The sequence below is a fragment of the Oncorhynchus keta genome, chromosome 10 (assembly GCF_023373465.1).
Source record: "Oncorhynchus keta strain PuntledgeMale-10-30-2019 chromosome 10, Oket_V2, whole genome shotgun sequence".
NCBI lineage: Eukaryota > Metazoa > Chordata > Actinopteri > Salmoniformes > Salmonidae > Oncorhynchus > Oncorhynchus keta.
In genome coordinates, this window is record NC_068430.1 from 64,657,976 (window position 1) to 64,682,851 (window position 24,876).

The window sequence follows — 24,876 nt, forward strand, 5'->3', positions numbered from 1 at the left end:
CAGACCCACTCAGTGTTATAAGTGATGCATTTAAAGATATTAAAAGATGCATATTAAAACGACTACCTCGCTCACATTCTCTCTCTCTCTCTCTCTCTCACTCACTCACTCACTCACTCACTCACTCACTCACTCACTCACTCACTCACTCACTCACTCACTCACTCACTCACTCACACACACACATTGTTTGGTCTGTTATGTATTTAATGACTCATATTAAAGGGACTGTCTCTATCATCCACAGGTACATTGGGAAGTCTGACTCCATCACCATCAGTGTGTGGAACCACAAGAAGATTCACAAGAAGCAGGGGGCCGGCTTCTTGGGATGTGTACGCCTTCTCTCCAACGCCATCAACCGCCTCAAAGACACCGGCTGTAAGTGTGTGTGTGTGCGTTCAAGCATGTATTAGAGCAATAATTAATTTGGGATCGTGCCCATTTGAGCAAAAATGTATGTGAATGTGTGAGTGTGCTTTACACAGTGTGCGTCTGTCTAGCGGTGGTCTGTCTAGTGTGAGACAGCAAAAAACCTCCCAACGATGACTCAAACCCAGACACACATTCCCCCCTCTATTCATCATTATTCCACTCCTAGTACGCAACGCATGATCTGATTTATAGACCACATCAAAGACAAGACAGGCTTCTGTCCTGCCCCACTACCTAGAAGGCCCTATTACACACACACACACCTGCCATTAAACCCTATTGATTGACGTCCATAGGGGAGTCTGGCACTGTCGCTGCTCCGCTCTGCCCGCTCCCTCCCTGGGTATCAGGTGCCAGTCTGGCTGGCTAGGGCACGGAGCTTGTTGGCGCTGCCTGGCCTGGTGAGACGGATGCCATTGAGAGCGGGATAGGGGGCTCCTGGGAGTTGGGAGTCTCGACCACGCCTGGCGGTGCCAGCTCAAACACACTCCCTGGGGTTTCCACCTCTAGCGTGAAGGGGAACACACACACACACACACACACCCGGCCTGCTGTCTCTTCAGACACAGACTAACTGTATGTGAAGTAGACGTGCTGTGTCTCCCTTTTCTACTCTTGCAGTGACGGCTTCTTAATGAGTACTTTCTGGAAAGTCTATGCCTTTGTTTTACCTGGCTTGTTAGCCGTTAGCTGCTGCATTCAGACTGGGTCCCACCCCGACTGCTAGCATTAGCAGTGAACAACCGTAGGTATAGAGCATTGCTCTTTTCAGCCAAGCTATAACATTTAACGGTTAAAGATGCTAGCTAGGCTGTTAAACTAGCTGTCTCCACTTACAGTATATTGCTATGCTGTGATGTAGTCCTAATTGTACATCTAACTGCCCCACTTTGGCCAGGTCGCTATTGTAAATGAGAACTTGTTCTCAACTTGCCTACCTGGTTAAATAAAGGTGAAATACATTTTTTTTTTAGAAACTTTCCTCACCCTCCATCTATAGTATATCTGTATAACTATCTATACCACTCAGCGGTTTCCTCTAGAAATTGTCAGTCAGACAGTGTGGCACTGAAGCCAGTCAGTATGGGTAGATGCTGCTGATGTGGACAACAAGGGAGACAGGCTGTCGCAAAGCACCAGTCCTCACATAACCCGCCCCCGCCCGCCTGTCTGTCTGTGGTCCAGCCACCACAGTCTCTAGGGGCCTCTTCTGCTGCCGCGCCGTTTCCTAACAGTCTGGCCCGGTACAGCTCTACAACTTCCTGTACTGCAACTTACTGTAGCATCACACACACGCACTGGACACTAACCTCAGAGCTCTTTGTCCTAGTTACAAATGGCAGGCCTCAGGATTCTATCCTTTTTGTTGTTATCTTATTTTACCATAGTTTATTTAAACTGGTTTTGGTGCGTCTGTGATGGCGGACGGTATGTATAGAATGTATTCATGGGTCAGTCATTTTAGTATTATATCGTCTATGCACTGGGTGGCAAGACTTGTATACAGAGAGACGTGTACTGTTGATACACTGGTAATTAAGCCTACATATGTTGTGTAGACAGTGTCATGTTTTTTTGTGTGGTATTTTTGGTTCCCGTACCCTTTGTATTCTCATGCTCTTTCCATTCATCTGAGCTTGTCCCCCCCCCCCCGCCCTTTCCTTTATTTTTTTTTTCAATGCACCTCAGATGTTTGCAGGGCCAGGATACAGTTTCGCTTAGTCTCTTTTTTTACTCCTCTGAAAGCTGCTTACTATTCCAGCCTTGTAACCCCTAGGCCGCTCCTGTTTAGTCTAGACACGTATCCGGAACAGATCCCCAATCCACAGTACAGTGCTGTCTGTCAGGAAGACACCCCCCACCCACCCACCCACCACCACCACCTGTCTCCCGTAGCCTAGGGTGTGCTCTCACTTTCTGCTCCCCCTGACCCAGACCAAAGAGTTAGCTAATAGGAGCTGACATGTCTAGGATGTTTTGGGATGAGTAGAGGGAGAGCAGCTATGGCTGATTTGGGATCAGGGCTTAACCTGCAATGTGAAATGGAGACCCCTTTATTAATGTAGGCCTCCTTCCATTGGCTGACGGTCTTGTTCATAGGCAGATTTGATGTCGTGCTCTGACTGTTAGTCGTCATCTGTTCATATTTCTCTTGTTGTCCACGGTATTAAAGTTTTCTTCACCTCTTGTTTTGAAGGGAAAGTGGTTTGTTGTATGAGGATTGTGTTTTAACCCTTATTTTACCAGGTAAGTTGACTGAGAATGCATTCTTATTGACAGCAACAACCTGGGGAATAGTTACAAGGGAGAAGAGGGGGGATGCATGAGCCAATTGTAAGCTGAGGATGATTAGGTGGCCAAGATGGCATGAGGGCCAGCTTGGGAATTTATCCAGAACACCGGGGTTAACACCCCTACTCTTACGATAAGTGTCATGGGATCTTTAGTGACCACAGGGAGTCAGGACACCAGTTTAACGTCCCATCCGAAAGACGGCACCCTACACAAGGCAATGTCCTGGGATCTTTTTTTAAACCAGAGGTAAAGAGTGCCTCCTACTGTCCCTCCAACACCACTTCCAGCAGCATCTGGTCTCCCGTCCAGGGACCGATCAGGACCAACCCTGCTTAGCTTCAGAGACAAGCCAGCAGTGAGATGCTGCTGGCTGGTATGATGTTGCTCTTGTGGTGATGACATAGCAGTATTGTTATAGCAGTGTTTGTCTTGTCCTTACTCAATGCTAAGGCCAGACGGATATAATTCAATTAAGCTTTAGAAATTCCCTTGGGGAATAATAAGTGATTCTTTGCTCATTAATATTGTTTTTCTTCTAACCCCATAGATCAGAGACTGGACCTGAACAAGCTGGGCCCCAATGACAACGACACAGTGAGAGGCCAGATAGTTGGTGAGTAGATCTGTGCAGTGCTATGGACAGCTCACAAGTACACGCATACACACGCATACACGCATACACACACACACACACACACACACACACACACACACACACACACACACACACACACACACACACACACACACACACACACACAAAAACACACACACACAAAAACACACACACACACACACACACACACAAAAACACACTTTGGCCCAACCTGTGGTTGTCTGACACAACCACAGGTCTGGTGGATGTTTCGCCACTATCATCGGACTGTCTGAAAGGAAAGCCATGACTGTCCGAGTAGCTCGTCGTCTCGTTTCTAAGTAAAACCACCTTTGACCTCTTCGGTTTCCACGGAGTCTGTTTGCACAACACAGACGGGGCTCTCTGGATCCGGTGTCTCAGTACTCTGGGTTTACCTCACCACACACTGCTTTTAGTGTTGGAGTTCTTTTCCAGACTGTGACCTGACCAGGAAGAACACTGAGCCCCAGTTCAACTAGGGTCGAGAGTTTCCCTTGGTCAGGTTACGGTTAGGATAATCTCATTCTCATGGCCTTAGTTTTACAGCATTGCATGATATTGTTCTAAATGCTGCTGTTGTCACCTGTCTCCAGTGAGTCTACAGTCCAGAGACCGTATCGGCACAGGAGGCCCCGTGGTGGACTGCAGCCGTCTGTTTGATAATGATTTACCTGATGGGTAAGGCCTCCGGATGTTTCATAAGACTAAAGCTACATTATGTACCAGTTTGCATGTTTCCAATGAGAGGCGCTGCATGGCCAATCTGGCGTTTGCGTTGGCCGTACAGCATTTTAAGTCAGGGCATTCATACTTATTTCACTTTGTGTAGCAGAGCTGTTGAGCAGAACTGTTGTCAAGGAAGTGAGTTTGTTTTTATACAGGACATCCTGCCCCCACCTACCATCAACCAGTCATGCCGATGTTATACGGAACCCTCTTAGTTGTTACAAATTTGTGAGGGGCTCGATTTCGCCTCTGCAAACCGGATTGCCGGATCAAGCATAAATCCGCTATTAGATTTACGTTGTTTGTTATTGTATAAGGTTTAGCTTGAAAGTTTATCTGAATCTGGTTGGAATAGGGGCATATTGAATCTGGTTGGATAAAAACAATTCTAATGCATATGGAAATACTTGTTCCTTGGTCTGTTGCTCACTGTGTCTGTCTTCCTGTGTGTCTGTCCGTCTGTATCAGCTGGGAGGAGCGGAGAACAGCCTCTGGTCGGATCCAGTACCTTAACCACATCACACGCACCACTCAATGGGAGAGGCCCACCCGGTACGTCCACACACACACACACACACACACACACACACACACACACCCCCCCCCCTACCTACCTTTGCACCAGATGGAATCTCCCTCAGAAGCTACTGACCCTGGAGTGCTGCCAACATCCAGCAGACCGTTTCTTCACACACTGAGTACCAAAGGTCAAATCCATCATCTGTAATTTACATAAATAGTCCAGACATTCTTTACTTTATAATACAACACATCATCAACCTCCCTCCCTACCTCTGGCCTGTTTATTAGTCTATCTTCCTTACGTTTCCCTTAAAAAGGGCACTCAACCTCTCCCATCTAAGTCCTAAGGGAAACCATGGCTTATATGCCACAACAACCCCAAGCTTGTCTGGTAGTATATTGTGCCTGGCTGACCCAGAAAATAGGCAATCCATGCACTATTGTAAAAGGAAAACAAACCAGTCACAGGGCAGCCTAATGAGTGAGTTCCTATCAATTTCCTGAAAGGTTCAGTCCCATAAATAGGGCCAGCCAGGTTTGGCTTGGCCCACCTTTCTCCTGGAACAACTGTTGCCTTCCTTACTTGACCCCCGTATCAGTGGAGCCAATAGGGAAGTAAGCAAACAAATAAATTACCCCTCTGGAGCTGGCCTTCCTATTTTTCTTTTAAGCGTGAGGGGTGTGCTGTGGGATTGGGTTAGGGGAGAGGTGGTGGGCGAGGCAGGGGTTAAGGCGTGGGGCGGGGTTGTCGAAGGGGAACCAAGGCGTCAGCGGCCCTGGATGGCCAGACAAAGTAGTCTGGGGGAGTGGAGGGGGGGCTCTCTCCTCTCCTTTTCTCGCTCCCTTTGACCAGTCATCTTATTAGTTGCTTTCCTGCCACTCTCATGGACTAGACTGCCACTAAGACAGACACACACACACACACACACACACACACACTGGCAGGGGGACAAACAGCCTGACGCCGTCACACACACACACACACACACACACACACACACACACACACACACACACACACACACACACACACACACACACACACACAAACAATACCCAATCAAATGTGCACACTTTCTTAGATATTATCTCATTATTTGTGTGTGTGTCCCTCCCCCTTTTCCAGGCCGGCGTCTGAGTACTCCAGCCCCTCTGGGCGGCCCCTCAGCTGCGTGGTGGATGAGAACACGCCGGTCATGACACCCAACGGAGCAGCCATCGGTGTGCTGCCCAGCAGTGGCAATGACCCGCGGGTCCAGGAGAGACGCGTCCGCTCCCAGAGACACAGGAACTACATGAGCAGGACCCACCTCCACACCCCGCCGGACCTGCCAGAGGGATACGGTGAGACCCACACACACACAAAAAAACGTACCGGCATACAAAGACCTGCACACAAACATGTACACTAACACACACACACACGTTCACATAACTAATGTATACACACTAATTTTCACACTGCCTGACCTGCCTAGGGGATATGGTGGTCAGGTGATGTGGTTACAGACACACACACAAACCCGCATGACCTACCTAAGGGATATGGAGAGGGCAGAGGACAGGGGTGCAGTCAGAGACACACAACACCCTCTGCCTGACCTACCTAAGGGATATGGAGAGGGCAGAGGACAGGGGTGCAGTCAGAGACACACAACACCCTCTGCCTGACCTACCTAAGGGATATGTGTACAGTTACTCATTATCGAGGAGAGAGAGACACGCTCGCTCACTCAGCCAGCATGATGTGCCAAAGGCTTCTGTAAGCACAGTCACATGCTTACATAAACACACCTCAACTGACCTGACTCAGAGCTACAGTGTCACACAAATACACACACACACACACACACGTACGCACACATGAAGGCACACACTGTAATTATCAGTGAAAGGAATTCATGGACCCTGCAGTGTCCACGTACAGTTGAAGTCGGAAGTTTACCTACACTTAGGTTGGAGTCATTAAAACTCGCTTTTCAACCACTCCGCAAATTTCTTGTTAACAAACTATAGTCTTGGCAAGTCGGTTAGGATATCTACTTTGTGCAAGACACAAGTCATTTTTCCAATAATTGTTTACAGACAGATTATTTCACTTATAATTCCCTGTATCACAATTCCAGTGGATCAGAAGTTTGCATACACTAAGTTGACTGCCTTTAACCAGCTTGGAAAATTCCAGATAATGATGTCATGGCTTTAGAAGCTTCTGATAGGCTAATTGACATAATTTGAGTCAATTGGAGGTGTATTTCAAGGCCTACCTTCGAACTCAGTGCGTCTTTGCTTGACATCATGGGAAAATCAAAAGAAATCAGCCAAGACCTCAGGAAAAATTCAATGGTAGACCTCCAAAAATCTGGTTCATCCTTGGGAGCAATTTCCAAACACCTGAAGGTACCACGTTCATCTGTACAAACAATAGTACGCAAGTATAAACACCATGGGACCACGCAGCCGTCATACCGCTCAGGAAGGAGATGTGTTCTGTCTCCTAGAGTCCTATATGGACATAACCTGAAAGGCCTCTCAGCAAGGAAGAAGCCACTGCTCCAAAACCGCCATAAAAAAGCCAGACTACGGTTTGCAACTGCACATGGGACAAGATCGTATTTTTGGGGGGAAAAAGTTTTTTAGCTTGCAAGCCGAAGAATACCATCCCAACTGTGAAACATGGGTGGGGGGGCAATCATGTTGTGGGGGTGCTTTGCTGCAGGAGGGACTGGTGAACTTCACAAAATAGATGGCATCATGAGGAGGAAAATTATGTGGATATATTGAAGCAACATCTCAAGACATCAGTCAGGTAGTTAAAGCTTGGTCCAAATGGGTTTTCCAAATGGACAATGACCCGAAGCATACTTCCAAAGTTGTGGCAAAATGGCTTAAGGACTTCAAAGTCAAGGTATTGGAGTGGCCATCACAAAGCCTAGACCTCAATCCTATAGAACATTTGTGGGCAGAACTGAAAAAACATGTGCGAGCAAGGAGGCCTACAAACCTGACTGTTACACCAGCTCTGTCAGGAGGAATGGGCCAGAATTCACCCAACTTATTGTGGGAAGCTTGTGGAAGGCTACCCGAAACGTTTGACCCAAGTTAAAACATTTAAAGATAACGCTACCAAATGCGAATTGAGAGTGTATGTAAACTTCTGACCCACTGGGAATGCTTAAATAGCTTAAAGTAATCGTTCTCTCTACTATTATTCTGATATTTCACATTCTTAAAATAAAGTGGTGATCCTAACTGACCTAAGACGGGGTATTTTTACTTGGATTAAATGTCAGGAATTGTGAAAAACATAGTTTATCTGTATTTGGCTAAGGTGTATGTAAACCTCCGACTTCTACTGTAGCAGCGTAATACCAGGGCAAACATGGCTTTGTTGTCAGCCTTTGAGAGGGTAGTACAACAATCTCCCTGCTGCTACAACCACAGCCTTCACCCCTCCTTCCCTCTCTCCCCCTCCCTGTCTCTCTAGATCCCTCTGTCCCTCCCTACGTTTCTCAGCTCCCTCCCCCTCTCTCCTTCCTTTCCTCCCTCTCTCAGCTTCCCTCTTCCCACAGCACCACATCATGACAGCTGCAATCAGCGCAGGCTGTGTTTTCAAGGCCCCTCTTCTCTCCTCACCCCTCTTCTCTCCTCACCCCTCTTCTCTCCTCACCCCTCTTCTCTCTTCTCCGTGTTTGCCAACACTTCCCAGCGCTCCATAGTGTTCTCGCAGTGCAGAGTGATATTCCCACAAAGGAGAGATGGAGAGGGGGAGCAAGCCAAAGAGGAGGAGAGCGATTGAAGGGAAGGGAGAGAAAGAACATTTCCCCCATGTGGAGGACAGGAAAGGGTGCATTCGAGGGGAACTGGTTTTCATTTGGGTGTTTTTGGTCAACCCCACGTCTGCCCTTGTCAGAGCGTCAGATATTGTTGTTCCCTCTGTACAGCCTCAGTCTTGTATACATTATACATGCAGATGGAACGTATTACATACATTATCCAATATGATTTAAGTACTACAGGCTGGTGGTTGCTAGACTGTTGCTATGGATTGCAGCTATTTTGAGCACCCCATGCACACAGTGTTGGACCAGTTTGACTTTCACAGCCAGAGACCAACACACAATTAAATGATGTATTTAATGGCTTATTTGCTTGTAATCACGTCCGCCAGCCAATTCTTTCTCTCTCTGTATATATGGTAGTGGTTAGCCTGAGGACGAGACTCATTTGATAGGGACAGATACAACTAAAAACATTGACATGTCGGACGTCAACAGTCGAGTGTATTGCACCATTATTTAATATGCTGTAGCAAAACACTGATTTACAACGCCAGCCCACCAGTCACCACAATCTCCCTGTTCTGTGGAAGTTCCCCATCCTCTATTTCTACCTCCTATTTTAATATACGACACAACTTAGCAAGTTCATAAATGATGAGGATTTACGGTGTATACCAAACATTCGTCGGGGCAGGGACTCTACAAGGTGTCGAAAGCTTTCCACAGGGATGCTGGCCCATGGTGACTCCAATGCTTCCAACAGTTGTGTCAAGTTGGCTGGATGTCCTTTGGGTGGTGGACCATTCTTGATACACACGGGGAAACTGTTGAGCGTGAAAGACTCAGCAGCATTGTAGTTCCTGACACCTGCTACCATACCTCGTTCAAAGGCACCGACATTTTTCATCTTGCCCAGTCACCCTCTGTATGGTATACACATACACAGTCCATGTCTGAAGGCTTAACAAATCATCCTTTAACCTGACTCCTCCCCTTCATCTACACTGTTTTGAAGTGGATTTAACAAGTGACATCAATAAGGGATCATAGCCTATCATTTCACCTGGTCGGTCTATGTCCTGGAATGTTTTGTACACTCAGTGTATATCTCCTGCAGAGCTCTTGGGCCTCTGTGTTGAACTGCATAAACTCCAGGCTCAACACAGAGCTCTGTAGAAGAACTGAACCAGAGAGTCTGTGAAGGAAATGATAAGGGTGGTGATGAATTCCATTCAGTTAGAATGGCGGTGATCCATGCCCCTGAAAATGCCCAATGTTCTTGGCAGAGGTTGGCAGAGGTGACTCACTTAAGGCCAGGAGGGCATTTTTCTCCTTCGACTCAGTCAGTGACTCTTGACCCGTTGGGTGGAACTGAGGGAGTGAGAGGTGAGCTGGGTGGAATATGTGTTGTCGGAAGGAAATCGGGGTTAATGGGGATGAATGAGGGACTATATTACATGTGCATGCACGAGGCGCGCTCGCGCTCGCACACACACTGGTGCCCTGTCACCGTCAGTGCACTCATACTGGGTGGTTCACTCTGGTGTCCTGTCCAGATTTTTGGAACATAAATACGAATTTGTGTGCCGTTTAAGTTGAGAGAATTGAAGAACAAAAGGGTGTGCCTTTTAAGATTGCCTCCACTTTTCTCACAGCGTTGTCTTTTTGTGCCCCTCCTCTCACAGAGCAAAGAACCACGCAGCAGGGCCAGGTGTACTTCCTCCACACCCAGACGGGCGTCAGCACATGGCACGACCCTCGAGTGCCCAGGTACACACTGCTATGAAACACACACACTCACCTCCATCTCTCTCGGTCTCTCTCTCAATTCAATTTGCTTTATTGACATGAGGTAATAATGTACATTTGCCCAAGCTTACTTTGGAGATTTACAATATTAAACATAATTAAAATAATAATCAATATTGTCAACGGGGCAACAACAATAATGAAGGGTCAAAATAGCCATACGTAAAGCAATCTGTCGCTGTCACTCGCTCTCTCTCCTTCACATTGACTCGAAACTTTGACAATTGATCTTCCACTGTCTTTTTGGTCTGTCTCCCGGGTCATAAAATGTCTCTTAAGTCCAGGTAGACCTCCCTGTTTCAGTCTGTTTTCTTCTTGTCCAACTGAATGTATTTCAACTGAAATGTGTCAACTGAAATGTGCATTTAACCCAACCCCTCTGAATCAGAGAGGTGCAGGGGGCTGCCAATCGACATCCATAGCGCCCGAGGAACAAGGGCGGGGGGCTGCCTTGCTCATGGGCAGAACGAAAGATTTTTACCTTGTCGGCTCGGGTATTCGATCCAGCAACCTTCCGGTTACTGGCCCAACTCTCTAATCACTAGGCTACCTGCCGCCCTGGTTGTGAACCCTGACCTTTCCTCACCTCCACTGAGTATTTCTTGTTCATTGATGCGCTAATATGCACACACACACACACACACACACACACACACACACAAGCACACCGATTTATCCCAAATAATGAACTTATCAATGTCTTGGTCTTCAGAGATTCAATATCCTTAAGATTCAACCTTGAATCATGGTCATTTGGCCCAGAACGAGTTACAAACACCCATTATGTAATGAAACAGCTTAGCCAGGCATGTGCAGACTGCTTTAGTGATGAGTCCTTAGTGGACAGTTAATACATCCCACTTCAGGGTTTTAGGTTTCAACAGCAAAGAATGTAGGTCTATGGGGGAGTAGAGACCGATAGGGAGTTTTTTGAATTTATTCAAGTGTTTTCTCAGATGTTTTGCGATCGATCCAACTCTGTTGAGTTGAATTTAGGCATGCCTCTGGGATGTCCTTTTTATACTTGGAAGAAAAGATTTGTTGTGTACTTAGAAAATACAAATTGCACTCAATAATCCTACCTAACTGGTAGAATAAAGACTGCCAACAGTAGTGACTGTGTTTACAAGTCGATTTGTACTATAATATCCTGGTTCTTACACTATAAAAGATAATATACTCTCATTAACCTAGATTAATACTCAATAAAGTATGATGATAATAGTAGTAAATACTCTGTATTATTATGCTCATTGCGTTATACCCTTGTTGTTTTAGCACCCTAGGTTGAGTGAGCGATGGGTTTACGTTGTTATGGTTTAGTTGTCTTCACGGTCTCCTGTGGTCCTATTTTCCTGCCCAGGGATCTGAGCAACGTCAACTGTGAGGAGCTGGGTCCTCTGCCGCCGGGCTGGGAGATCCGCAACACGGCAACGGGACGCGTCTACTTTGTGGACCACAACAACCGAACCACGCAGTTCACCGACCCGCGCCTCTCCGCCAACCTCCACCTGGTCCTCAAGTGAGTGCAAACACTGTCACTATTCAGGCTGTGACCTTTGACTCGAGCTGGGGTCTTTACTTTTAATCTAGTGGTCTACTCAGGGGTCATGCCTTTAGCTGAAAATGCCTTTAGCTGCTTATTTTCTAGATCACAGTAAATTATCATGGTAGCAAAAATGTTGAGGAAGCATTCTGCCTGCTGTTAGTGGATCCATCTGCTGTGTGATGGCGTCAGATCTTTTTGTCCCATTTTATATCACTGTTGGTTTGTTGCTCTCTCTCTCCCTCTTTTCCTCCCTAGTCCAAATGGCCCTGGTCCAAACGGTCCCCGCGTGGCCATGGAGAGCCAGAGCCAGAACACTAACCTCAGGTAACCCTCCTCCCTATATATACATACATACATACATACATACATACATACATACATACATACATACACACACACACACACACACACACACACACACACGCACACGCACACGCACACACACACCACACTTCAGGGGTGACAAATAACAACACTGACACACCACTCAACCAGACACACATGTGTGCAAACTCAGCAACTTTTCACCATACTTATATTCACACACAGACATCACGACAGCAGCGTAAGACTGAAAAAAATGCTAACAACGTGTGACCCTACCAGTGGGCCGTCTGTGTGTATAGCTTCGCCACGGTTGATTTTCACAGATGCCATTCAGGTTCACTAAACACACTCCTGGCTGTCTGTGCGCAAACAGTCTGTCAGCGCGCTGCCTCAGCTGAACCTCAGGTATGCCATGAAAGGCCTCTGGGCTGGATCTGGGGTTAGGGCTGGAGCCATTCCACTACTGAGGAAACGCAATGTAATGTGGATCAGATGCTGCTAGGCTAGTCCTCACTCTGCAGTAAGCCAGCAGGTGTGTGTGTGTTGTGCGGGCATCCAGTTACCACGCTATTACCCACGCTGCTTTGCACACAGTAAGGTGGACACAGAGGGAGCTGGTGAAGGGCAGTAGCTAAACCTAAGCTATGATATAGGGAGCTTGAATTTCTTGTCTTACATAAAGAATGTGTCATTTTTCTTTTAGGAAGAAAACATTTTTTTTTCATAAGAATTCTCAGTTGAAACCTTGCAATAACAGCGTTTGGCACGAGACGCGTGTTTGTGAAATCAACATCTGGTCATTCGGCACAAATAGTATCCATGTGTCAAAATGGCCCCCGGTAGTGGAGCTAGCTTTGTGAGTTGGGTGTTTGGTATTTTATTAGGATCCCCATTAGCTGTTGCAAAAGCAGCAGCTACTCTTCCTGGGGTCCACACCAAACATGAAACATAGTACAGATTGACATAATACAGAACATCATTAGACAAGAACAGCTAAAGGACAGAACTACATACATAAAAAGGCACATGTAGCCTACATATCAATGCATACACACAAACTATCAAGGTCAAATAGGGGAGAGGCATTGTGCCGCAAGGGGTAGCTTTATCTGTTTTTTGAAACCTGGTTTGCTGTTTATTTGAGCAATATGAGATGGAAGGAAGTTCCATGCAATAAGGGCTCTATATAATACTGTAAGTTTCCTTGAATATGTTCTGGATTTGGGGACTATGTAAAGACCCCTGGTGGCATGTCTGGTGGGATAAGTGTGTGTGTGTCAGAGCTGTGTGTAAATTGACTATGTAAACAATTTGGGATTTTCAACACAATGTTTCTTATAAAAAGAAGTGATGCAGTCCGTCTCTCCTCAACTCTTAGCCAAGAGAGACTGGCATGCATAGTATTAATATTAGCTCTCAGATTACAATTAAGAGCAAAACGTGCCGCTCTGTTCTGGGCCAGCTGCGGCTTAACTAGGTCTGTCCTTGCAGCACTGGACCACACGACTGGACAACAATCAAGATTAGATTAAACTAGAGCCTGCAGAACTTGCTTTTTGGAGTGTGGTGTCAAAAAAGCAGAGCATCTCTTTATTACGGCTAGAACTCTCCCCATCTTTGCAACCTTTGAATCTGTATGTTTTGACCATGACAGTTTACAATCTAAGGCAACGCCAAGTAATTTAGTCTCAACTTGTTCAACAGCCACACCATTCATTACCAGATTCTGCGGAGGTCTAGCAGTTAAAGAATGATTTGTACCAAATACAATGCTCTTAGTTTTTAGAGATGTTCAGGGCCAGTTTATTACTGGCCACCCATTCCAAAACGGACTGCAATTGTTTAAGGGTTTCAGTGACTTCATTAGCTGTGGTTGCTGATGTGTGTATGGTTTTATCATCAGAATACATGGACACACGTGCTTTGTTTAATGCCAGTGGTAGGTCATTGGTAAAAATAGAAAAGAGTAGAGGGCCTAGAGAGCTGCCCTGCGGCACACCACACTTTACATGTTTGAGATACGCTTCCATTATATTAAACCCTTTGAGTTCTATTAGATAGATGGCCGAGGTTGAAAAGCCATAGCAGTTAAGTTTTCTCAACAACGGGTTATGGTCAATAATATCAAAGGCTGCACTGAAATCTAAGAGTACAGCTCCCACAATCTTCTTATCAATTTCTTTCAACCAATCATCAGTCATTTGTGTCAGTGCAGTACATGTTGAGTGCCCTTCTCTATAAGCATGCTGAAAGTCTGTTGTTAATTTGTTTACCGAGAAATAGCATTGTATTCGGTCAAACACAATTTTTCCCCTACAGTTTGCTAAGAGCTGGCAGCAAGCTTATAGGTCTGCTGTTACGCTGATGCACAACACTGTCTTATTCCCTTTTGAGGGCAAGATTTGCAGCACTCTGAAAGAAGCTACTTTTGAACACTTGGAATGTGGTTTTTCTTCACAGATGAGGGAAAAGTAAAGCAATGCAAACCAAAGTAATAAACTTACACACTGTTGACTTGCATAATATACATTTGGTGGCAGCAGTCGGATCCAATAGTGTCTTATTTAATTGGCTATGTATAGGCCTTTCTTGTACCTAGAAGTGTTACACCACTAATCACTACTATATCGTATTCTAGTGTTTTAGTGCTGTTTAGTATTTTTTACAAAAGACTGTTAGTCTGTATAGCTGTATAAGTAGATACAAGTATGGTTTTAAGCACGTGTGTGCGTGTTAGTGTGTTTGTGCTGAGCACAGGTGTGTGTGTGTTACTATTCTCCTCAGATGGCAGTTAGTCAAGAGCCAATTGTGTGTCTCCCTGGAATTTAACCCCCAGACTACTTGTGTACACTCCATTTAAACAAGGCTACAATTCGGCAACATTTATTCCACCCCCTCAGTCAGCACACTTCTATGAAGACAACATTTTCTTTATTTTATTGCTTTGTTGTCTCTCGCGCAATCACGTTTTATTGGGTATTAAAGGCACTTAGCAGAACACGGACATCTTGTTTGATTGCTGACTGGTTCTCAGCCGGAACTATAAACAGTCCGTACTGACTGACGACAGGCAAGTAAACAGGCAAAGTGAGACCAGATGATGTGTCTGATGATGTTCACATAGTCTGGGGAGGAGAGTGAGCTATCTGGAGCTGGGAGGGTGGACAAAGTGTGTGTGTGTGTGTGTGTGAACCCTGTTTTTGAATTGAGTGTGTGTGTTTGCACAATTATGTGTTTATGATTGTGTGTGCGTGTGTCACCCCCTCCAAACATTGAGGGCTCCCCTGGCTCCAGTAACACCCCAACTGGCCCATCCCAGAAAGCTCTGCTCGAAGCTGCTGGAAAACATATTAGCTAGCTAGCCTAGCGGTGCTGCAGCCAGGCCTGGCCTGCCATTAGCATCACATCTGTCTTCGATCAGCCCCAGGATTTCAGAATATTTCACCCAACAACCGCCATGGCCCACGCTTGATAAATGTTTTTTGCCGGGATTCCTCAGGCCATTTAAGTTTGTCAGAGAGGACATGCTGTTGATGATGAGCTCACGATAAGTGTTACCTCGCTGTAAGAGACAGTGTGGTGACAGTATGCTGTGTTGCATTGTGTGACCTTTAGATAAACAGAATGGTAAGGAGCCAATACTTAATGGTGCTTTGGTTTTTGATTGAGGTTTCGAGTTATTTGATTCCATGTAAGGCAAAGGTAGGAAAAAAGTTGTCACACTTTACAGGGTTGAAAATAAGATGGGAAAGGAATTCAATGCATAGTTGTATACCAGAGCGAGAGATTTAGAGAATGAGAGAGCGAAAGACAAAGGAGGATGTGGAAGGAGAGGAATGTGAGATATGCGCCAAAGTGCAGACTACTGTTCTGCAATGAGGTTCCTCTCTTCTCACTCTTCTTCTCCTCTCTTCTCTCTCCCGCTCTCCTTCTCTCTGCCTCGCTCTCTCTCTTGCTCTCTCTCTCTTGCTCTCTCTCTCTCTCTTGCTCTCTCTCTCTCTCTTGCTCTCTCTCTCTGTCTCTTGCTCTCTCTCTCTCTCTTGCTCTCTCTCTCTCTCTCTTGCGCTCTCTCTTGCGCTCTCTCCTGCACGCTCTCTCCTTCGCTCTCGCTCTCTCCTTCGCTCTCGCTCTCTCCTTCGCTCTCGCTCTCTCCTTCGCTCTCGCTCTCTCCTTCGCTCTCGCTCTCTCCTTCGCGCTCTCGCTCTCTCCTTCGCGCTCTCTCGCTCTCTCCTTCGCGATTTGTATGATCGGGTAGAGTGGCATTTACCTGCTGTTCTGTCAACGCAGCACCGACCGGTTTATATTTGACTGGCTGGTAGCTGGTTCCAAGACTGCCAGACATGTCTCTCACATCCACATTACTGTGGTCTGCACTCAGCCACACGGTCTGTCTCACATGTATGTTCCTGACTAAACGTATATATTTCCGCAGCATTACGTCAATGTCTGCGTTATATTTATCAAGCGAGTCGTTTATATTTGGTGTACAATGGGGCGTCGAACTTACCTGGTGAAATGAAGGTCAGCGAATGAATAAAATAACTGTCTTTATAAGCAATATTTTATATATTTGAAGTGTGTGGCATATAGACACCTTTTTATGTCACTTAAATTCTGTAAATGTCATATCTGTAAACAGAGCGTTATGTTGTCAAGGCCTTTGGATGGGTCTTTATGTATTTTTAGTCTGTCATGTTTTGTTTGTGTCTTTGTGGCTTATAGGCATATTTTATGTAGCCTAAATACTATAAACATCCTGTCTGTAAGCAGAGTGTTATTTTCAGTGTCTATGGGGGCTCTGTGTGAGTGTGAGAAAGGGAGGCATCCCCAGGCTTGTGAAAGCTACCTTTGTGGTGCTAGGGTAGTGATTGGCTGACATCCTATTCCCTATATAGTGCAATACTTCCCTTGTCTTCCCTTTGGGAGAACTTGGCCATCCCTTTCCATCCACTGCCAATGGGAATGTCTCCCCTCCTTTCCGGAGCCAGGGGAGATGATTGGTGATTGAGGGTTGAGCTCCAGCGCCACAAACACACACTCCTTTGTGGGTAGTAGTCAGCACGGCAGTGCCGCTCGGACGACCCTTGGCGGGCCTTCTCCCCACTGTTCAGGCGAGGTGTAAAGGGCCAGGGAGAGGGAGGTTCTACTTAGGTAGTACTTCCAGCGCCCGGCTCAATAAAGGAGCTTTTGATTCGCTGGGACCTCGATACCAAACCTGTGCCAACTTCATGATCGTGACCGCTTTAGTCCAGTGAATCCTGTTCTGGCATCGCTCGCTCTCTCCTCGCCTTGTTCTTCTAGCTTGGAATAACAATAATACTCCTAGATTGAATTTGAAAGTTTGTCTTTCTACCCGGATAGTCGTATTTCATGGAGGCTCGTCACAGAAAGGAACCCTCGACTCTTTCCCCTTGTGTGTCTCCGCGCCAGAGTGACTTTCGACTGAGCCGCACTTGTACTTCTATATTTACAGATAGAAATATGCCGAGGTCATTCCGAATCGGGAACCCGAGACTGCTAACTGTACCAAAATTTATTTTTAATTACCCTGCGCGCCCTCAACGAAAACGCTCAAATTATGTTTTATTATATGGTTCAAGGGCTTCCCAACCCGAGCCAAGAGAAACTCATTCTATTTTGTTTAAGGACCTCTCTTCCGTGTGTGTGTGTGTGTGTGTGTGTGTGTGTGTGTGTGTGTGTGTGTGTGTGTGTGTGTGTGTGTGTGTGTGTGTGTGTGTGTGTGTGTGTGTGTGTGTGTGTGTGTGTTCCTAGTGGTTTTCAGCCCTGCGAGCCGAGCCTTACCCTCACTTTGACATGGAAGGGCCTCGACACTGCCAATAAAATAAATACCAGCTGACTTGATTATACAGGGATACGGACTGGCGGAACACTGGGCCTGTTTTACTTTGGAGAACGCCAAATATAACACGCTTTTTCTTTTTTCCACCCCTGAAGAATGAGGGTGTGTGTTTGGGTGGCTGTGTTCTGTTCTGCCTGTGGCCTCCCCTCTCAGACACAGGTTTAAAGAACTTCCTCTCTGTGAACCACCATTGTTTGGCCGCAACTGTACTGCTACTGCACAGTATGTCCTTTTATTAGGGACTCCGTCTTCTGTACAGTACTGTCCTGTTGGAAACTCTGGCCCTTTTTGGGGTGGGGGGGGGTGAATTGTGTTTTTACGAGGCCCACCCAGGCATGTAACCATCCCATATGGGCATAGATTGACGTGGGTACAGAGCCAGGGCTGCGGTGGCCCCAGCCGCGGTTAGCCAGGGGCAGGGTGGCAGAGGGCACCGACGAAGGCGCCAGTTTCACTTTGAAGGCACTATGAGGCTTTAAAGAGGAAACAGAGGTGTCTTACAAAGCGAAGGCTGCCTATTTAATTAGTCTGCCAGCACCTAAAATGAAAGGGAAGGAGAGAATGAGGTGGCGGAGGGCAAAAGGCACAGACAGACCACAACTCCCTCTCGACAACGAGCTGAGATATATGTACTTTTAACCCCGTATCCTCCACAAACAATACTCAAGAGAGAGAAAGATGGTGTTAATCATTTCATTCCATGTGTTACAATTGTTTTGTTTGATTTCATATTGCAATCTTGTACTGTTTAACATTGAGCATTTCTGCTGGTCTCCCTCCCCAGTAGTCGTCAGTCGAACCAGTTGAAGGAGCAGCAGCCCCCCCCGCAGGTCCCGGCGTTGTCCCCGGCCCAGCTCCCCGAGGAGGCTGAGTGCCTCACTGTGCCTAAGTACAAGAGGGACCTGGTCCAGAAGCTCAAGATCCTCCGGCAGGAGCTGTCCAATCAGCAGCCCCAGGCAGGACACTGTCGCATCGAGGTCTGCCGTGAGGAGATCTTTGAGGTAAACTGAGGGACCCTGTGTGAAAACTTTGTCCAAGTGTGTGTGATTGATGGCTTCATTTATACTGTATCGTAATGGATTGCATTTGCATGTATATTAGGTAGTGCTTTACGTTGAGAGACGTAACTCACTCATCCACCACAAATGAAGCGTACATTTTAAAGTAGGCTGCACACACCTTCCTAATATTGAGGTGCAGACTTTGTCATGGAAAGAGCAGGTGCTCTTAATGTTTTGTACACACACTAATGCATACATGTAAAAATGACACATGCAATAGTACTGTGCATGCTCATAAAACCCAAACAAGCGCTTTATACTGAAAATATATACAGTGGGGAGAACAAGTATTTGATACACTGCCGATTTTGCAGGTTTTCCTACTTACCTTATCATAGGTACACTTCAACTGTGAGAGACGGAATCTAAAACAAAAATCCAGAAAATCACATTGTATGACTTTTGTGTAATGAATTAGCATTTTATTGCATGACATAAGTATTTGATACATCAGAAAAGCAGAACTTAATATTTGGTACAGAAACCTTTGTTTGCAATTACAGAGATCATACGTTTCCCGTAGTTCTTGACCAGGTTTCGTACACACTGCAGCAGGGATTTTGGCCCACTCCTCCATACAGACCTTCTCCAGATCCTTCAGGTTTCGGGGCTGTCTCTGGGCAATACGGACTTTCAGCTCCCTCCAAAGATTTTCTATTGGGTTCAGGTCTGGAGACTGGCTTGGCCACTCCAGGACCTTGAGATGCTTCTTACGGAGCCACTCCTTAGTTGCCCTGGCTGTGTGTTTCGGGTCGTTGTCATGCTGGAAGACCCAGCCACAACCCATCTACAATGCTCTTACTGAGGGAAGGAGGTTGTTGGCCAAGATCTCACGATAAATGGGCCCATCCATCCTCCCCTCAATACGGTGCAGTCGTCCTGTCCCCTTTGCAGAAAAGCATCCCCAAATAATGATGTTTACCACCTCCATGCTTCACAGTTGGGATGGTGTTCTTGGGGTTGTACTCATCCTTCTTCTTCCTCCAAACACGGCGAGTGGAGTTTAGACCAAAAAGCTCTGTTTTTGTCTCATCAGACCACATGACCGTCTCCCATTCCTCCTCTGGATCATCCAGATGCTCAATGGCAAACTTCAGACGGGCCTGGACATGCGCTGGCTTGAGCAGGGGGACCTTGCGTGCGCTGCAGGATTTTAATCCATGACGGCGTAGTGTGTTACTAATGGTTTTCTTTGAGACTGTGGTCCCAGCTCTCTTCAGGTCATTGACCAGGTCCTGCCGTGTAGTTCTGGGCTGATCATTCCTCATGATCATTGATGCCCCACGAGGTGAGGTCTTGCATGGAGCCCCAGACCAAGGGTGATTGACCCTCATCTTGAACTTCTTCCATTTTCTAATAATTGTTGCCTTCTCACCAAGCTGCTTGCCTATTGTCCTGTAGCCCATCCCAGCCTTGTGCAGGTCTAAAATTTTATCCCTGATAGCCTTACACAGCTCTCTGGTCTTGGCCATTGTGGAGAGGTTGGAGTCTGTTTGATTGAGTGTGTGGACAGGTGTCTTTTATACAGGTAACGAGTTCAAACAGGTGCAGTTAATACAGGTAATGAGTGGAGAATAGGAGGACTTCCTAAAGAAAAACTAACATGTCTGTGAGAGACGGAATTCTTACTGGTTGGTAGGTGATCAAATACTTATGTCATGCAATAAAATGCGATTTTCTGGATTCACAGACCTCTACATGCTTCACAGACCTCTACAAGTAGGGAAACCTGCAAAATCGTCAGTGTATCAAATACTTGTTCTCCCCACTGTATAAACATACTTTAACACACTCTGTTACAAGTTTACAAATATGCACACCCGTACAATTGTGGCTTTGCATCCATTTACAGTCTGCAAGAAAATGCCTACGAGAACTGAGCGGTAATACCCCCAAATTCGTTACGATTCGCCGTAAAAAACAAAGTGAAAAAGGCCCCGTCAAACACCACAGTTTCCTCTTTCCTTCTCCTCCTCCAATCATCTGTTCTTCCACGGCAAGGCATTCTTTCAGGATGATTTCAGCCGCTAAAAGTAGGGGGAAGGAGGAGAGAAGGGGGGGACGACATCTTTCGGCGGTACAATTTGAGCAAAGAAAAAAAGATGACTTCATCCTCGGTACGTGACAGCAAGGGGGGAAACGATCTGCGAGAAAGCAGAGCGAGCGCGTGTGTGTGTGTGCGCGTCCTGCCTGTGATTAACTCTAGTTTTCAACAGGGACTGATGGCATTGTTCGCCGCTGACCAGTGTACTGTAATTTCATAACTAATAACCCTTGCTTCACTCTCCTGCTTCTCCTCGAGCCTGCTTCCCGTGCTTTGCTGCGTTCATATTTGCAACACTCCTCACAAGCTCTGTGCTGTGGTGGCAGGAGTTTGTTTTTGATGGCAGCCCTCCTGAGTTACTCTGGACCCTGATAGAGAAAATAGGGAGCGAGAGAAAAGGCCCTCACGTAATGTAAAGGTAGTTAGTGCTAGTGCACATGAAGCCCACTCACACATACACTCTCTTGCCCAGGCACAGATGTCATGGTGTTGGTGCTGCTGGTTACTCCCAGGCACCACTAGGTCCTAGTCTACCAGAAGAGAGAGAGACCGAGAAAGAGGAGAGGTGTGCAGCGCTGTCAAACAGTTCTGGATGGTGAATTGACTAATCTGAGGGAGTATTATGACAATGGTAAATTGCCGACCGCATATTGTTTTACTCTCTGCCCCACTTTAAAAAAACAGACTTTACATGATCAGTGGTGGAATTCGGATCCGGAACATTGTAATCCACTAATGCTCTTATTGCTGCATAAAACAACAAGCTCTGTTTAGAACAGAAACAGTATGATTGAGGGTCAAGTTGAATGGCCTGCAGGTTGGCACATCTTAAGATTAGGGGTGTATTCCTTAATGCAAAGCGTAGCAATGTTTTGCAACAAAAACAAGAGTTTCTATTGGACCGGCTCAGGTAGGTTCCTCCCCGTTTGGTTCCTAGTGAATACACCCAAGGTTAACATACCCATGCTCTCTTTTGTTGTGTTGCAGGAGTCGTACCGCCAGGTGATGAAGATGCGTCCCAAGGACCTGTGGAAGAGACTGATGGTCAAGTTCAGAGGAGAGGAGGGCCTGGACTATGGAGGAGTGGCCAGGTACTGCAGTCATCCACACCTCCAGGCTTAAACACTGTTTAATAAAACCATGAGGTCAACCAAAATGATGCCTTTTCAAAATATTTGATTTTCCTTATAGGACAGTAGTCCAGAAAGAAACAACCACTGTGGAAATTCACATTCAAAAAGCTTGATACATCAAACAGAATATTTTTGGGGGCATGTGGCCACATGCAACCCCCCAAAAATGGTGTTTTTATTAATGCCGGTGTCACGTGACTAACCAGATGTCTGTCTGTCATATAGGGAGTGGCTGTACCTGCTGTCCCATGAGATGTTGAACCCCTACTACGGCCTGTTCCAGTACTCCAGAGACGACATCTACACCCTGCAGATCAACCCAGACAGCGCCGTCAACCCGGTGAGAGAGAGAAATAGAGGAATCAATAGATACATAGAGAGACACATAATAACAGAGAGGAGGAAGGGGAACGAACCACAAACAGAATTCCTAAGAGATGGAGGTTCTTGTAAACTGAAGGTGGAGAAGTAGACATGGGGAGAATCTCAATTACGTTTTCTTGATTCCTTATGTCCTCTCACCACCACCTCAAGCCCATTGGATGAGAAAGTCAAAGGGGAGGGACTTCAGTATAATAATGATGATAAGCTACATTTATATCACGCTTTTCTCGACAACCCAATAGTGACCACACTCGCACATGTCAATAACCCAAAAATATGCATCGATGGCCAACCTCAAAACTCATCTCTCTTTTCCTTTCCTCCAGGAGCACCTGTCCTACTTCCACTTTGTGGGCCGTATCATGGGCATGGCCGTGTTCCACGGCCACTACATAGACGGGGGCTTCACCCTGCCCTTCTACAAACAGCTGCTGGGGAAACCCATCACCCTGGACGACATGGAGTCAGTGGACCCGGACCTCCACAACAGCCTGGTCTGGATCCTGTGAGTAGGAGACACCGACACGTACAGGGGCTCTAACGCGTGACCACTTTGGTCGCATATGCTCCTAAATATTTTGCTGTGCGACTTTGGATTTAAAAATTGGGAGCACCAGTTTGCCTTGAAGGGAAAAAAAACACTGGCAGATGATAATTGTTGTAATGATTATGCTTCACTGTACCACTGTTTCCGAGTGCCCCGGAGAAAAAAAAACGGTTATTGTCTCTAGCGCAAACTGTTCAAAAGCTGTGACCCACATTACCAGCTCTCTGTTTTTCCATCTATTGCTCATTTGGTGCTGCAGCTGGAAGCATCTCCAGTGACGGGACGTGTTTTCCGCTCATAAACCGTGGGCCGTTCTAAAACGACTTGTGTGCCGTTAACACCTTGTTCGGTCATGTTACCTCATTAGCTAGCTAGCGAACAACCTGTTAACTTTTCCAGTATGCCCAAACATTTGGGGGCACAGAAAGAATGGGAAAGGGATAGCTTCTTCTGGGGATCAATGATCATAGCAATGAATGAATGACTGATTTGCATGTTGTCACTCAGAACGTCACTGACATTCTTAGAGAGACAGTGGACAGTTTTCGATGTAATGCATCTGTTAGAAACGGTCCTTTTTTACGCAATGTAAAAACCTGATATTCTACACATTACTTTGTCATTTCAATGACTGGGATTCATATCAACATTGTAGCTTTGATAATAAACAAATAGCTTTACAGGGTTACATGTTAGTTTCAAGGGCACAACGTGCTTCAAAATTAGCCAGAATTCATATAGGTCCAATACAGGCTGCACCAGAGTCCAAAAGTGGCGAGGGACAAAACTCCAGCCGACTCTTGGCATTGCGCATGGTGATCTTAGGCTTGTGTGTGGCTGCTCTGCCGTGGAAACCCGTTTCACGAAGCTCCCGACGAACAGTTCTTGTGCTGACGTTGACGTTGCTTCCAGAGGCAGTTTGGAACTCGGTAGTGACAGACGATTGTTACACAGCGTGTGCTTCAGCACGCTGTGGTCCCGCACTGTGAGCTTGTTGCTCCTAGACATTTCCACTTCACAATAACAGCACTTACAGTTGACCCAGGCAGCTCTAGCAGGGCAGAAATTTGACAAACTGACTTGTTGGAAAGGTGGCATCCATTACGGTGCCACGTTGAATGTCACTGAGCTCTTCAGTAATGCCATTCTACTGCCAATGTCTGTCTATGGAGATTGCACAGCTGTTTGCTCGATTTTATACACCTGTCAGCAACTGGTGTGGCTGACATAGCTGAATCCACTAATTTGAAGGGGTGTCCTTATACTTTTGTATATATAGTGTATAGCCCTGGACACATACAGTGTTGATACACACACAGATACAGACGCTTGTACACAGACACAATTGAACACCCGGAGACAAACATACTGTACAAGCACAGCCACGCATATTAATACACACAGGATAGCATGTGTAATGTTGGCCTTTGCACGTGTGGATGCTGTATACAAAATACAAACGCCAACCTTGAGCTGACATGTTGGCTGTTCTGTATCCATGAAATGCCACTAAAACAACAACCCCCATGAACCAACTACTCTCCCGTCAACACTAGCGCCCTCTGTTGACAAGGCAGCCTAAAACGTCCGACTACTAACTAACATTTCCGTCTTCTCCCCCCTCCAGGGACAATGACATCACGGGGGTGCTGGACCATACATTCTGTGTGGAGCACAATGCCTACGGAGAGATCATCCAGCACGAACTGAAGCCCAACGGCAAGACTGTCTCTGTCTCTGAGGACACCAAGAAGGAGTATGTCAG

At 46.3% G+C, this 24,876-nt stretch overlaps 1 protein-coding gene across 6 annotated transcripts in view; it reads left to right on the forward strand.

The window, feature by feature from the left end:
* The window catches only part of LOC118389207 (E3 ubiquitin-protein ligase SMURF2-like), an 87,957-nt gene that overhangs the window by 54,438 nt on the left and 8,643 nt on the right, over nucleotides 1-24,876 (forward strand). For 4 of the 6 annotated variants that reach the window (XM_035779041.2, XM_035779044.2, XM_035779039.2 and 1 more), the window contains exons 4-16: nucleotides 248-381; nucleotides 3,278-3,343; nucleotides 3,961-4,045; nucleotides 4,562-4,645; nucleotides 5,742-5,959; nucleotides 10,083-10,167; nucleotides 11,570-11,728; nucleotides 12,011-12,079; nucleotides 18,727-18,943; nucleotides 22,035-22,138; nucleotides 22,406-22,520; nucleotides 22,891-23,069; nucleotides 24,739-24,876. In XM_035779041.2, the coding sequence (XP_035634934.2) occupies nucleotides 248-381; nucleotides 3,278-3,343; nucleotides 3,961-4,045; nucleotides 4,562-4,645; nucleotides 5,742-5,959; nucleotides 10,083-10,167; nucleotides 11,570-11,728; nucleotides 12,011-12,079; nucleotides 18,727-18,943; nucleotides 22,035-22,138; nucleotides 22,406-22,520; nucleotides 22,891-23,069; nucleotides 24,739-24,876 (1,653 nt within the window). The remainder of the gene's footprint in view (nucleotides 1-247; nucleotides 382-3,277; nucleotides 3,344-3,960; nucleotides 4,046-4,561; nucleotides 4,646-5,741; nucleotides 5,960-10,082; nucleotides 10,168-11,569; nucleotides 11,729-12,010; nucleotides 12,080-18,726; nucleotides 18,944-22,034; nucleotides 22,139-22,405; nucleotides 22,521-22,890; nucleotides 23,070-24,738) is intronic. The other 2 variants (XM_052527604.1, XM_052527605.1) reach the window with 1 other exon arrangement.